The 15,969-nt window shown below is 38.9% G+C and overlaps 1 protein-coding gene across 1 annotated transcript in view; it reads left to right on the top strand.

The window, feature by feature from the left end:
* Positions 1-3,752, top strand: part of Kiaa1024l (KIAA1024 like) — a 14,736-nt gene extending 10,984 nt beyond the window's left edge. The window contains exon 3 of the mRNA XM_004631313.1: positions 3,573-3,752. Within this exon, the coding sequence (XP_004631370.1) occupies positions 3,573-3,752 (180 nt within the window). The remainder of the gene's footprint in view (positions 1-3,572) is intronic.
* The last annotated feature ends 12,217 nt before the right edge of the window (positions 3,753-15,969 follow it).

Raw genomic sequence — 15,969 nt, 5'->3', positions numbered from 1 at the left:
TGATGTAGAAGAAACAAAATGATGTGACATAGAATGAAGAATTTTGGGAAAAGTAAATGGTTTTTCACAACTAATTTTCAAGATTTCATGTTTTCCCAGAGTATGTAAACATTTATGTTCACGAACACTTATGGACTGCTTTCAGATGATATATATAGTTGCAAAGTGCTCTTTTAGGCACTGTTCAAAAAAATATTTAAGAGGATAATTTTATATCAAGCCTACCCAGTGACTTAAAATTACAGATTGACATTTTGGTCATTTTCCTGTGTCTCAGTAACAAAACAAAATAAAAACATTTCAACACAGGAAAAGTATGCAATGAACTCATTCACTCAGCTTAAACCCAACCTAAGTTTTTTTTTCTTTCTCTTTTTTTTCTTCTTTCCTTTTTCCTCCCCTGAAGTCTTATACACACATAAAAGACTTAGAAATACCTGAAAAGCAGAGAGGGAGGCACTTCATTTTCTGAAAGGACCAGATTCATGATCAGCCTTGGCCTGCCTCTACCGGCCTCTGCCTGGGATGCTGACACTGTTTCCAAGCACTCTGTCTTGGAATGCCTGCCTGTTCCAAGTCGCACGCTGCCAGCGCCTGAAGACTCTTTTCCTTTGGAATGGGACAGTACCATGTCCTTTAAATCCTTCACACAGTTTTTCAAATGCTCATGCTCAAAATATCCTGCAGTATAGAATAGTTGATGTTTTTTTTTTCTTAGTACTTTGAATATTTCCTAGAGTAATAGGTTTTGGCTTACTGTCTTGGCTTTCCAAGAGGCTTACAAAACAGGTGTTCCTGAAAAAAACAATTATCATATATTTTGTTTTGTTTTGTTTTCTTCCATTTTTCTTTTTATTTCTTTCATTTTCTATATCAAGAGCTTAAAATCAAGAGTTCTGAATACAGTCTTTGGAAACTAAATTTTATTGCTTTACATCCCACATATTCAAACATTGGTGATATATCTCTAGGACATCTTCTCTTGCCTTTGCTGATTATGTACATGATAATGAAATTGCATAAATCTACGTTATGTCTCTGCCTTCAAAAAGTTGATCTAGGAGCTAGGGAGAGAGTTCAGTGGAATAAGTGCTTGCCTTGCAAGCACAAGGTCCTGAATTCAATCCCTAAGATATAGAATATAGAAACATGTCTATAATTGCAGTAGAAAATTTTGGGAAGACTTGGAAGAGGGAAAGCACATGAGATTATGTAAGTGTTCATGACAAAGTTAAGTCATAGTGAGCTTGAGGTATAGGTGAAATCCCAAAAGATCTAGAAGGTTTGCAACAGTAGAGATTCTCCTGACTTGAACAGCAAGAGAAAAGAAAGAACTGCATGAAAGTGTGAAAACACTCAGTAGACCAGTTTTGCTAGAAGCCCAGCTTAAGCGTAATGGCAGGGAAAGTTACGAAATCTCCCAAAAGAGAAGCGATTGTTTGAGAATAGAGGTGACAGTGAAAGCTTGACAAGTGCAATTAGAAGCAATCATCTGCAGTGTATTATTATGCAGCAGGGTGGTAACAGGTGATGGTTGGACACTTATATTTCGCAAAGCTATGGAAAATATTCTGAATGATCTCAGCATACAGAAATGACAAATGTTTGAGAAGATAGATATGCTTAACTTCATTTAGACATCATAGGCTTTATGTTTGAGTTAAAAATGAGTTTAATTTTCAAAAGCTAATAAACCAAGCTTGAGTGTTAGACTAAGGAAATTGAAGAACAGTGTTTTTAGGCTGAACAATATGTTTAAGGAAGACAGGCTTTAATGGATATATTGTTTTCTAAAACTAATACCTGGGGACCAGGGAGATGGCTCAGTGGAATAAGTGCTTCCCTGGCAAGCGCAAGGGCCTGAGTTCAATCACTGGTCCCGCCAAAAAAAATAAAAAAATAAAAAATAAAACTAATACCTGTCTCTAGACCTACCTCATCCTCTATGTTCATAATTATTCATATAACCCTCAGGCCTATGGCCGGTGCACTGACTTCTGAGGGAAGCAATAAAGAAAGTTCTGGAGCCCATGACTTCTAATGTTATTGGAACTTTGTTCTATTGTTTGTTAATTCAATTCCTTTGTCACCACTTCTGTCCTTGTCTCAAAATTAGTACACATATCCCCTAACATATTTTCTGAAATTTTGATGTAATTTACCAATTATAAATGTTCCAGATGCCTCAGTCTGTTCCTATTTTTCTAAATTCTTCAGATTTTTTTTTAAGTCAAAAAAGAAAAATCCTATATTTAATTACCAAACCGAGCTGGAAAAAGAGTGTAACAAAGGAAATCTGCATTATGAAGTTTTTAATGCACAACAAAAGCATTAAACTTGTAGGCAAAATGTAGGCCCCTGATTTGGAAAGATGAGAGTGAGATAGAAGAGGGTTTTTAAATCCTTCTGCACATACCAATCCAAATTTTATTGTAATATTTGACCATTTCTAAGATGAGGAAGTTCAAGCTTCAGCCACTACATTGGAGGCGTGTAGTAACCTTGGCGAAGCCATCACAGCTCCTTAGATGCATGCGTGTTCTGCTCCTAACAGTGCACCAGTGACTCTGATGCTAGTTCAGTGACCCTTGAGGCTGACAACTACAGAAAGGTCTGGGCCGCACTTCCAGCTGACGCTAAATCCACTGAAACTAGAGAGGGTGGGCAGCTTGCTTTCAGCCCTTGTAATCATCCAGATTAGAGACACTGAGGCTTGAAATGGCTTTGTGACAAGTGCAGTTCAGCATTTCCTGCAAATATCTGCTCTACCTAGCAAATGCCAGACGTAGATACTGAAGCAGTAGCACTGAAACATAGCATAAAATGATTGAAGAGTAGCTATATTATTTTGTATAGACAATTGCATTTGCAGGAGAGAGTACTGACATGAAGATAATTCTCTAGCATTGAAAGGAAAATGAGCCATGGAGCACAGCTGCTGTCATGGCTAGATCAGCTCTTCCCTTTGGGAGGTTGGACAGTGACAAAGCTGCAGCATGGCAGAAGCACTGCAACCCCTAGGAGGAAGACCGTAAGGTGAGACTCATAGAAGGGACTCTTGACACCCAGTCTCACTCTCGCTGCTTAGATGCCAGCTTCTGGATTTTCTTGACAACTCACTAAGCACACTTGTACCTGCCACGCAGACAAAATCAACTTCTAAGGTTCATCTAAGGCAAGGAATTTTCATTCTACTTCAGCTCTCTAACCTGATTGACATGCAGTATTCACAAGATGTAAGAATTGCCTGAAAGATGACAGAATCACTGTGGGGTTTCTGACCTTCCAATGTGATCAAGTTATTAAGGAAGTTTTTCAGGCCCCCTGTTGAATTCTGTTGCAGGCCTGAATGCTAACTACACAGATCTCTTGGCATCCAGGGGCAGCTGCAGCACACCCATGTATTCTGAGAAGCCGAGCCTCTCCTACTTGGGCTGTGACACTAAAGTTTCACCTAGAGCAGTTTGAATACAAACCTTTAGTATGTCTGACAATATCTTGTTTTCCAATCTCAGTTGGTAACACTGATTACTGATGTGTAATACAGCATTCTCTATGTACTTCTCTTTCAGGAAAATCCTAATGACTTACGATTTTGGTTGGGAGACATGTACACACCAGGTTTTGACACCTTATTGAAAAAGAAGACGAAGCATGACAAGCGGTCCAAATTATGTCGGATGGGTTTGATAGTACTCCTTGTTGCCACCATCTTGGTTACCATAGTAACTATCAGCACTTTGTTCACCTGAAGAGACTACCACAGACTGAGCCACCTTCAATTTTTAAAACGTGTTTTATAAATGTTTGCAAAAATAGGTCTTCATGTAGTATGAATGTTCTGTTGAGTGTTCAATTAAATGTAGTGGTTCTTTGGAATGTGAGCATTGCTTGTGATATGCCCCACTTCAGTCTCTGAAATGTGTATACAAATTTGGGCCCATGCTTTTTTCTTTGGGAAGCAATTCTGAGGATCGTAACCACAGAAAAGTTATTATACAACCACGGTTAAATAATTCTATACAGGAAAAAAGAGTATCAATGATTATCAGCAGCTTTGTCGCAATACTAAATCATATTCTCCTTGCTTTTAAAATACGATAAGTTCCTCTCCACCCATTCCACCTAAGGCACTGAGAAAGATGGAGCTGATCATTTTCCAGCTAAGTCAAAAGGAAAAATTTGGGGAGTTTGTTCAATTCTGTTCTTATTTTCTCAGTATCTTTTGTATGCCCTTAGTGATTCAATTTTAGCAGAATTAACTGACAGGTCACAGTGATCTGTTTAATTACAGTTTTTTCTTGCTGTAGAATTTTAAATTTTTTTTTCATTTTTAAAGAGAGTATAAAAATAGCAAAAAAAAAAGAAATGATACAGAATTTCAGTAAACAAAATGAATGGAATTCAACAATGGTTCTATATGTTTATATTGCATACTCTTGTCTTCAAATTAGTTGTTCAGATTATCAGATATAGGCCAGTAAGAGTGATCAAAAGATTCTAAAAAATTAAAAAGGAGAGATAAATAAAATTTAAGCATTAACTGTTTCTTTCAATAGACAACCAGAAATCAGCAGTACAATTATCCAAGCTATCCTATATATATTTTTTTTCTTCCTTCTTTCTTTTCTCCTTTTCCTCATCCCAGTTGTTCCTTTCCTTTGAACAGTTTTTTCCCCTCTCACATTTTGATCCAAGTGTGCCTAATAATTTATGCACACTGTCTAGTGTGCTCCCTGATGAAGGCTAGCATATGTCACCAGCCATGGCCTGGCTGGAGGGCCCTAGCAAAGCATGAGACACTGCCAAAGTAATGGATTTGAATACATATCATGCCAATTTTTTAACTATTGGACCCCAAGCAAGACATTTTCACAGAAGGGATAACACCACCTCTGCAGCGGAGCTGGCTATGATTAAGTAAGAAAGAGAAATGAGAACCATGCCAGGCTCCTGGGATTGAATTGCTCGGTTGGTGGCAGTTGTTCGTGCTGGTTTATGTCAGATCACTGGCTTCCCGGGCTCATCTTCTGCTGCCTGCTGATAGCTGGGGGCAGGGTTCTGGGTACAGATCACGGGACTACCGCTCTTCCCTACCTCCTAGGACCCCCTTCCTTGAGGCCCTCAGAGCCACTCCTTTCTCTTCTTTAGAAGACACCACACCCTAACTACAGGGGCACAGAAATCAAAAGAGGGTCTTTCTCCTCTTCCCTTTAGACTCAACCATGCTTTGGTTCCCTGACTTTGCATTATTATTTTGTGTATTTCTCTCAAAACATTTGAAATCAAGTGTATTAAAATGTAGTTTTACTGGTCAATAAAATCATTGTGGACAAAAAACTGTCTTAATCTGCTTTGCAGTTCCTGACTTCTTAAGTTTTGTTTCCTCTATGGTAGGTTCTACTCTCTCCACATTAGAGGAGAAATTAGAGGTTTGGGGTCTTCTTCACTGTGGGTTTCCTTGAGGAAAGCCAAGGTACACAGTGAGTGCTTATGTAACATCACTTCGAATGGCTGTCATCAGAACTCTGCCAGGCATTTACATCGAAGGGAGCTAATGCATGTTCAAGGCCCTGCCACACACCGAAAGCATTTGTGCTGCACTCGGTTACATGCAGCTGGATAGAACAATGTGCAGGCAGGGCTTGCTAAACAAACAAAGGTGACCACGGAAGAATGAAGCCAGGTTAGGACCTGGACTCCCAACCTGTTCCTGTCTCTCTTAGCTTCTCAGTCAAGCATGTTGGATTTCTCTGCTCTACCTACTCCCCTGCTGTTCTTATTTAGGATACTGACAGGCATTTATTTTTCAGCATGAATGAATTTACAACTTGCTCTTGCTCGAAAACTAATCTTCAGTTTTAGCCTTCAGGATTTCTGTGGAATCAAGAAGCATTGCTGTCCTTCTTTGACTTAGCACTGTGTCTAAGTGAGAGTGAAAGTCCTACGTACAGAGAATACAATTCTGGTTTCACTCAAAATCATGCCTAGCATGCAATGCTAATTTCTTCTTTACTGCGGGTTTTTGCTAAAGTGGCTCAAACAGAAAAAGCAAAAGGTCATGGAAAATACAAAAATGATGACTCTAAATAGGCTTATGCTCAAATCTGGGATTTCTTGGAAGTCTCCGATCCAAGTTCAATGAACTAATGTTTTTAAAACACTTAAATACAATTCTTGGCAAATAGCTGGGCAATAAATAATAATTGTTATTGTCTTCAACACTGGCTATTTTAGACTCACTTGTTCATTCTAAATTGGAATAAGAGAATCTGTGTTTCATAAATTCTTAACGAATTTGTTTACTTATTGATTTTTATTTATGCATTTTGTGATACTGAGGACCAAATTCAGGACCTTATGCTTACCAGGCAAGCGCTTAGGCTGTTGAGCTATCTCCACGGCCCCTAATTTATTTTCAGATAATAATCTTCCCCAAATTCTTTCCCATATCCCTCACCAAAATTGGTGTTTTTAATGTTGTTTATTTTTGCATATTAGGTTACTGTGTTGAAGTAAATCAACTAGCATGTGAAATATTCTAGAGAAAAAGAACTCCAACTGTGCGTGTTTTTTCAAAATACTGTTTCATATTTAGTAAAAGGATTAATTTTTTTTTCCCACATAATCCACGAATGACCTTTCCAACTGTGTTCACGTTACTGTCACCTAGCGGAGAATTTAGGGAGTAAGTCAGAAGAAAGTTTCCCGCCTGCTCCATTTATCTAGAGTGCATTGCTGCCCTCTGGCGGTCACATTATTGTGCCTCCCTTTAACCCAAAAAAGTATTTAACCAAGGGGAAAGGGCACTCCTGGCCTCATTCTACCTCTGCGCTTGGGAGCCCTGGGGTGGGAACGTCACAGCTCTTTGCAGTCACTAATTTCACTGCCTCCCCACCAGCCAGGGAAGAGCTGTGGCTGGCTGCACGCCACAAGGACAGCTGAACTGAGAGGTGGAACCTCAACAGAAAATCCTGACTCGACTGCGCCCATATTCTAAAGAAAGCTGAAGCCACACGTTCTCTTAGGGATGGACCTGTTCCTGTGTGACCTCCAGAACTGGGTTAGGGTTTTAGCAATATTGAATAATTGATCCTTGCTTCAGGCTTGGTAGGACCTTTTAAATTTCCACATTTCTACATGACTATTTTTTAAAAATTTCTCCTCTTTTACACATCAGTTAGTACAAGTTTTGAAGTTATCACATATAATTAAAAGTAGTTTAATCATACATGAGATATAATTTTTAAAACTCTAATTCAAGTGATTAAATCTCAACCTTTCTAAGCTTCTACATCCACATCCACAAAGTCTAACAGCCTGTACTTTTTAAAGGAAAGATAACTTTTTGGTTCCTGCCAAATATCCACTTAGTCCAAGCTTTGGCACAGCTCGGGGTGGGAATATTCAACCAAAGTGAACGCCTTCAGAAACTGAACAAACTTTCTGCCAGAGCCGTTGTTCTGCTTTCTTTTTATGGATGCTGTGACTCATGTAACGGTTCAAATTTCCCTCTTTACACAGACTGTTGGAAAAACTCAGGAGGAAACTGTAGCGCTTTCTTTAGGAAGTCCGTGGGACTTTCTGAAGTGCCTCGGTTGTCCCATCTCCCCCACTGCAATCGGACCTCCGCATCATTTTTCGATCTCATCTCATATAGCTCTGTTTTTCTGCTCTGCCACAAGTCAACAGAAAACGTACTGAGCGCATAAAGATAATACAGAGTGCAAACAGGATCGCGTGTCTGTGTTAATAAAATGCACAGAATGTGCAAACATCGTATTGTCTCCTTTGGATGAGAACCTGAAAGAGAAACATGGAATCCAAAAGGTAGAATAGATCCTGGGAAAAGGGAATGAATTTATCCAGAAGGAAACAGTTACTGAGTTGAGGAGAAGGACAGGAGCAGGAGTGGGCAAAAGAGATTTATCTAGCTATGTAAGCAGGATGGTTTGGACAATTGTACTGTGCATTTCTGCTGGTCTATGGAAAGGAACAGATAATGCTTCATTTGTTTTGTCTCCTTTTTTCAGTTGTTTGTGCTTTTCTTAATTTCCTATACATTTCTTTCTTCTTCCAAATATATCTGGTAACATGAATAACTAGTTGGAAGACAACACTATGTATTACAATGAATACTGTGAAACATATTATTTTGTTAAGTGAAATTCTATATCATTTGTCATTTTTCTTTTAATTTTAATTTGTACTCACTTTAAAAAATAATAATGCATATGTACATACATAAAAGTAAAAACAAAACAGTTGCCATACAAAAGAAAAACATTAAATAAAAGCATATCTCTTAAATAAGCACTTTCTTAGGACAGAAAGTACAATGACTAGAATTCTTCAACCAGGAAAAAAGATTCAAGGTTGAATCTTTGTCTTAGTTACTCTTCTCTCGTTGCTGGGACAAATACCCAGCACTCAAAATGAAGGAAGGAAAGGTTTATTTAGCTCACAGTCACTGGAGGTTTCAGTCCACACTCAGCTGGCTCCAAGGCAGAGGGGCACGTAGCAGAAAGCAACCTTTCATGGTGGCAGCAAAAAGCAAGAGCACAAGGGAGGGGTAGCAGCAGCTCAAGCAGCTAGCTTCTCTTTCCACCTTTCATTGTAATACAGATCACCTGCCCAGGGCAAGTGCAGTATCCACACCCACAATAATCAATCACAAACTCCAGAAGCTGTCCCAAGATTGCATGAGGCTTTGGGGGGGACACCTAGACACAAACCATAACAATCTTACAAATCTTACTTATACTGTATTTATTGGTTTAAAGTTCCTGACTAAGAAAAGTCCAGAATTCTTCTTATGCCAATTAAACTTACTAATTTTTCTGAGCTGACAAAAAAATTAAAATTTTTCACATGTGAATTAAGTTTTAAGGAAAGGGGCTTGCTAGTGAAAGAATTACTTGAATAACAAAGCAGTGCAGATTTAAAACTGCACCAATCAATACTGTACAAATTATCAGTAGTTAACTAAACTTCTTTCTAAAAATACATTAATTTCAGGAGTAAAATATTTAGAATCAATACATTGTGCAATATATCCCTGTTTCTGCTGCAAGGCTTTCTAATATATGTTCACAAACCTCTGTCATGAAATTTAAACAGTAAAAGAAACATTTTGATTTTCTTTAACAATTAAATACATTTTAGAGCCATTGTCCAAGTCATTCAGATATGTTTCTGACAAAGGCTTTGCCCTTGTCCTAGCTTTAAGTTTCTGTGAGACTAACTAGGGTCTAGATCTTGGGTTGTGTGCTTAGTTGCTTTTTGCAGCTTTAAAAGATTCTTGTTTAGTTAGTTTTGCAAAACTCTCCCTTCCTGGGCCTGACTACTTCCTAAATGATATCATCCTGTTCTGCCTTTGACAAATATCCTCTTAGACCAACCAAAAAAAAGCCCTACTGTTTAGTAATGTACCCACCAATGCTTGCCACATTTCCTTATTATGTTTAGGATCAAGATTTCCCTACTAAAAATACAACAAAAATTGTTGTAGTAACTGACCCCTCACTTGAATAAAATTTTTCCTACTGTCTCTGACATGAATTGTGGATTTTTTTTCTATCATTGCTGGTGGATGTCCAGGTACAGCAGTGTGTCCGCAGCCTCACACCTCCACCTGCGCAGCTCAACCCTCCCATTCTGGCCTTCGCTCAATCCGCCTGGGACTGATAAATGCACCAGATATAGTCACAGCTTGTACAAAATCTCAAACCCCTTCTGCTTCTCAACTAATAAGCAGACACTTAGTCCGCTGAGCTATCTCACCAGCCCTGAAACCTCTTTCTTCTAAACCAGTGCTGGCAAGCCTGTGGCAAACAGGGCCTCCCTATCTGTTGAACAAGCCAGGTGCATGTTTTGTTTTTCTAAAGGAAAATCTCACTGTTTGAGTTCAACTACAGTGTAGACACTTTGAAATAGTTATGTGGGCTTGGAGTTCCTCTTGGGGCACATGGTCTCAAAGGTTCTTCATCACTAACCCTTCTGGTTGTCTTTCCACTCTAATTTTACCTTCCTCCTGGCTATAATGAGGACTAGACACACATCAGCTGTTGAAAACAGGTATTTCCCCTCTCATCTCCATCTCGCCTGAGTGAGTGTATTTCATCATAGACACCAAAAATTGAAGGCTAGGTTATTTTGTTAGTTTATGTTCATATGGCTTCTGTGGAAAGAGGAAGGTAACTTGTAGACCCCAAGATTAAGAATATTCATTTTTAAATTATTATTTTTCTTAATAAATGATGTTGATGGAATTTTTTCTGCTTATCACAGTGCTCCAGAGCATAGCATCTGCTGTGTCCAACCTTCGCTACTTAGACAATCCCCAATTAGATACCAGTCCCAAGAAATTTGGCTCCTATTGAGTTCAGTCAGGATCCTGAGAGGAGCTGGCATCAACCTATTCAGAGGAAAGGCCAACCTCCTCTACTCTGCATGTCCAAATCAGCATCAGAAGCTTCCTGGAGAAGCCCTCAAATAAAAGCATTGTGTGTGCATGTACCGCTCTCATCGTTGTACACTATACCTTAAAAGAGACCTTTCCTAAACATTGTCTTAACTGTGAAATCAGTCAATCAAAATAAAAAAGCAGAAGGGACCATGTTTAATTTACAGGTATCTTGGAATTACCTCTCACCAGCAGATGGCAGATATGCACCAGGTGCCAACCATTGCCCACAGTACTTGAGCGAATAACTGTTGTGTCAAAATACAGAAATTCCGACAGATGAGTGGAGAATTTTTTAAAGAAGAGCTGTGACTAATTGTGCTGATTAACCCTAGAGGAGGAGAGGGGATCCTGCAGGCTGTTCAGTGTGCTGCAGTACTGGAAAGTGACAGTAATTGGGGTCCCATAGTGAGAAAGCTTTAGATCCAGGAAGTTCAAACTGGGTACATAGAACTCATTAACCAAGCCCTCTCTGATGTGATGTCTTTGCTCAAATCATGGTTCATGCTTGTTAAAATATGCAGAATTCCAGGACAGCTGAGTCAAAATTTTCATGTTTAGCAAGATCCCTGGATGATTCTTTTTCTCTTGTTTTTGAGAAAAGATCTTGAGAAAACTAAAAAAACTTTCTTTCTTTCTTTCTTTCTTTCTTTCTTTCTTTCTTTCTTTCTTTCTTTCTTCCTTTTTTCCTTCCTTCCTTCTTTAAATGCATTTGGTACAGAGTCTCACTATGCAGCTTGGACTCAAAGCGACCCTCCTGTTTTTAGCCTCCCCAGCACTGGGATTATAGGCATGTGCCACGATGTCCAGTCTGGATGTCCAGCTCAGCGCACCCCAGGAAGGGGAGGCACAGCGATCAAACCACTCCCTATGATTGCCTACACAAGCCCTTAGTCCGCTGAACTGTCTCACTGGCCCAAAACTTTCAAACCTAAGAATCAAAGCTGGGGTGCCCACTGTGGTCTGCTTCGTTGTGGCAAAATTTACGATGATTACTCTCGGCTCCAATGAATGCGTGATCTGCTTGGTGGTACGTGCCTGTAGAGTGGAGAGATGGAAATTATCTCTTTACTCTCCCTCTTTTACCTTCCTTTTCACTTTCCTGAAGTACATTAAATTTCATGAGCAATTTTACCTAGACAGTGTTTAAAAACTGACCATTGTGAAGTATGTACTTTATCTTTAGAAAGTTTAGCTGGAATTTCTACTCATTTTAAATGAAATATGGCAAATGTGCTTTGTTTTTCAAAAAATACTAAGTAAACCTTAGCATGACAGTTAATGCCATATGATTCCTTGGAAGATTTGTATGTGAGCTAGGATTGAGGACAATAGCCACATATTGCCTCTGTCCTGCTTTCTAGGACACAAGAGTAATGCTCCTGATGCCAAATTTATGTACTTGTCATCAGGTTCAGCACCAAGAAAAAGAACTCCTGACCTGTCCCTAGGTAGATAACATTGGGATTAAATTTAACCCACTCAGTCATTTATAAGGCTTACTAATTCAGATTTTAAATTCAAATTTGAACTCTGGACCTCTTTTTCCCTCCCCTGAAAGGAGTGCAAGTCACGGAAGAAATCGGTTTGCTAATCCTTCAGATATTCATAATGAGGAAGATGAAAGTCTGCTTCCTTTCACTGTTAGATGGCAGGCATTAACACCAAAAGAGTGAAAGAAAGAAAATTGTTCTACAACCTTATTTTACTGGTCTTTGTTCCACGACCTTTGGCTCAGACTAGATTCTACATTATCCTCCATTCCAAGCTGGTGGGCTTCAAACTATGTCATTGATTAATACCAAATAATAGATTTCATATATCTACATATTTCTCTATATATTTAATTCTATTTAATATATGAGTTCCTAGCATAATTATGGTACAGAAGAATTACAGACTTTAAATCCTTGGGCTTGGAATCTAGCTCAGTTAGTATAACTTCACAATGGAAACCTTAATTACTGTCCTCTCTGGCATCAAAATTCATGAAAAGCTCAACAGCTGGCACCCATTGCCATCTGCTCCCCTGGCAACAGTGCTCTGTGATTTGCCAAAAGATGCTACTCCTAACATCAATCAGATGATTTGCCCTACGTCTCTTCGCCAGAGCCTATAATCCTTGTCATACTGGAATATCAGCTCTTGATCAACAAACACTGGAATGCAGGTGAGTGTACAGTGAATGAAGTCCTTAGTATATTCCAAGTGAGGAAAGAACAATTCTTTCTTTTTAAATAGGGCTTGCAGTTACTTTTAATGACTCTACATATATAAAATATGCTATTTTAGGTAAAATTTATTAAAAGAGTAGTACAAGTTAAATGATGTACAGTAGTAAGGTTTAGAATTCAGTGTAATGAATATTTAACACCCTATAATGATTGAGGCAGGAACTCTCTATGCTCAATGTGATATCTCGTGTATGGTACTATCCTAGTACATTATAGAGGTTCAGAACATGTCTTTAATTAAATACGTTAACAAACGAATCTTCTTGATTCAATTTAACATCTGATTTCTCTTTTCAGTACTAACTACTTTCATTTGCTATATTTATTGGGAAGGTACTTAGGAAGTGGTGTATTCTAAAACAGCCAATAAAAATTAGAAAAACATCTGATAAACCAAGTAAATCAGCATGAGTTAAACTATAAGTTTCAGGGAAGAGCTAATATTTGAATTAGACTGGAAATAACTGGTAAAAGTTAGCAAGCATTGACAAATAAAAGAGGGGCTGGCGAGATAGCTCAGTAGTCTAAAGTGCCTGCTTAGGCAAGTTTAGGCAGGTGCAGGGGACTCTGGTTCGATCCCTGGCACCATGTGCTACCCTAACCCCACTCTCAGGGTGGGCTGAGTCAGAAAAAAAAAAAAAAAAAGAATAAGTTTTCAGGCTTGTATGAGTGAACCTGATTGAGCTGTTTGTTCTGTGAGGGGTTGAACAGATGGGCGATTTTCTTTTGAGATCTATTTTGCTTAAGATAATAACTAAAACTGGATCTCTGTTATAAAAAATTTAACAACTAAAGCAAAAATGAAATTTTTGTTTATTTCAGTGTACAGGGTGATGATTTCTGGCAGTTTCCTGGGCTCTTATCTGCACATAACCAGACAGTCCTCTCAAATTTTCCCTTCACAAGTTACTCACCGAGGAGATTAGGTTAGAGGTCGTGATCCCAGAAGTCAGCCTTCACCCGTCATCACGGTGTGCTCTTAGGTGAGTCATCGACCCAGCTGGAAGTTTTCCTTTTAAAAATGAGCGACAAAGCCTGGCAAGCCCGAGGCTGTAATTTCGGTTTCCGGTATCAGAGCAAACGCACAAACAAAATTAGCAATTGTGTCTCACGTTGCTCACGACACTGAAGGAGTCAAATGTGAGAACGTTCTGCAGGATTTTGTGGAAGCTCTGAGAGCCTGCCAATGCAACTTTATTCTGACTTCTTCTGCTGCCGGAGTTTGCCTCAGCAACATAAGGATGGTATAGATGAAAGCACAAAAATATGTGGGAGGAAAAGCTATATTTTATGACTGCATTTTTTGGTGTAACATGAAAAATGATTACTCATAAGGAGAAATGAGCCTGCCTTATCTGGAATCCAAGGTGACATTAAATTTTGGTTCTTCAGCAGTCACAAAACAGTACACCTTTCTACCTGATGGGAAAACCTCTATCCAGGTAAATGATTCACAGCCACCCAAAACATCATTCTGCACCTCAAGAAAACAAAACAAAACAAAAAACCCAAAACAATATCAGAAGAATGCAGCAGGCTTCACTTGAAGAAAAAAGTTGAACTACAAATACAGTAGTGCCATCGTTGGTCAGGAAATACTATTTACGATGGTGAGACCTGAAGATAACCTAGAAATATAACAGGTCAAAATGTTAATTTGCAAAGGGTCTGTGTCATATCTATCCTTTTTTAAAAATTTCTTCTTTAAAAATGTATTTAGTACAGAGTGTACAGCATCTCACTATGTAGATCAGATTCTCCTGCTTTCAGCCTCTCAAGTGCTGGGATTACAGGTGTGCACTACCACACCCAGTCTCATTTGCCATCTCAGAGCACCCTGGGTACAGGGCCGGCATGGCAGGCTGGGTATCAAACCCTGGTCCCTGTATCTGCCTAAGCAGGTGCTTTAATCTGTTGAGCTATCTGGCTGGCCCCTTTCATACCTGTCCTTGCTGAAAATAGAGTCAGGTGCTCCTGGTGTGAAAGAATTGCTAGCTCACCTAGCTGAGGTGGGGTTTTGCCCCACCCCAGTGAACATGGCATGTAGTGGTGAGAAGATCTATAACATGTTTGCTAATTAGTGAACCGGAATGTATAACAAGAGAAAACTTGGGTTTTCAATATCAGAAGTGATTAAGAAATAGCCTTTTAGTTCATTTGCCCAAATACCAATATTCTTTCTATAGTTCATTTTGTGTGAAAGATTCTAAAGTCAATTGCTTTAAAATGCCACACTCCCACAGGGTGAGATGAATCCTGGCTGCAGTCACAGGCTCTTGCAGAAGGAGCCCAAGTTCACGCCCAGCTGGGGCAACTTGACAATCTAGCAAGACTCTGTCTCATAATAGAAAACATAAGCTGGGCTTAGTTCAAGGAAAGGCCCTGGGTTCAATCCCAGTATCCTATTCCCAAATAAAAATCAGATCCCAAAGCCTGGAGGTGGGACAGTTTTGTGGTTGTCATTATTGTGCCTTATTCAACTGGAGATCTGAAGGATCAAATGAAAGCACTGTGGACTGACAGGACAACTATGGGTTAAATGCTGGCTCTTGGGAAGGACTACTTTGAAGATAAATCTTATCTAAAGCTTTAAATGAGGCGACCTTAACTGACAGGGAAACATCACAACATGATAAATTCCCCAAATAAACATTTAGTGACTTAAAAAAAATGATTGCAGTTAAAAAAAAAAAAGTGAGTTAGCTCAGAGGAACTTAAAACCTGATCCACCTCTGATGGTCTTTGTGAATTCTTTAGGCCAGCTGAAATGAGGTCAATAAAAAAGACACCCACTTATGACTCTAAGGAAAAAATAAACACAAATATGGTAAACTTATTTTATTTTTAGTAGTTATTTCCCACACTCCAAAATGAGATGCCTTTCCTTTTCCTTACTGCTTTTGTAGCACTTATTTCCTTACTCCACCCCACCCGGACCTTTATATGTCCAATGGATGTGGTGTGGTCCTTCACAAACCAGATAACCCCTTCAGTCATGCTATGTATTATATTTCCACCCTTAATCTACTCTAGTTGTCAAAATTTACCTTTCTTGACTTCAAATCTCTCAGGAATGTTCCTTTGACTTTTGTGAAAGTTGATAATTAATTAGTAGATAATATCCCTCATCTCAAGAAATGTATTTCCATTTTCACTAGAACTTCTGAAAACATAAAGTCAATGCAGTGGCTATTACAGTCCAATTGTGTCCTTATTTCAAAATTATCATGTTAAAAGCTAATCACAAATAAATTTTAGGAATGATTTCTC

Source organism: Octodon degus, unplaced genomic scaffold (assembly GCF_000260255.1).
Source record: "Octodon degus isolate 3935 unplaced genomic scaffold, OctDeg1.0 scaffold00040, whole genome shotgun sequence".
NCBI classification, from domain to species: domain Eukaryota; kingdom Metazoa; phylum Chordata; class Mammalia; order Rodentia; family Octodontidae; genus Octodon; species Octodon degus.
This window is presented reverse-complemented; position numbering and strand designations above follow the sequence as displayed.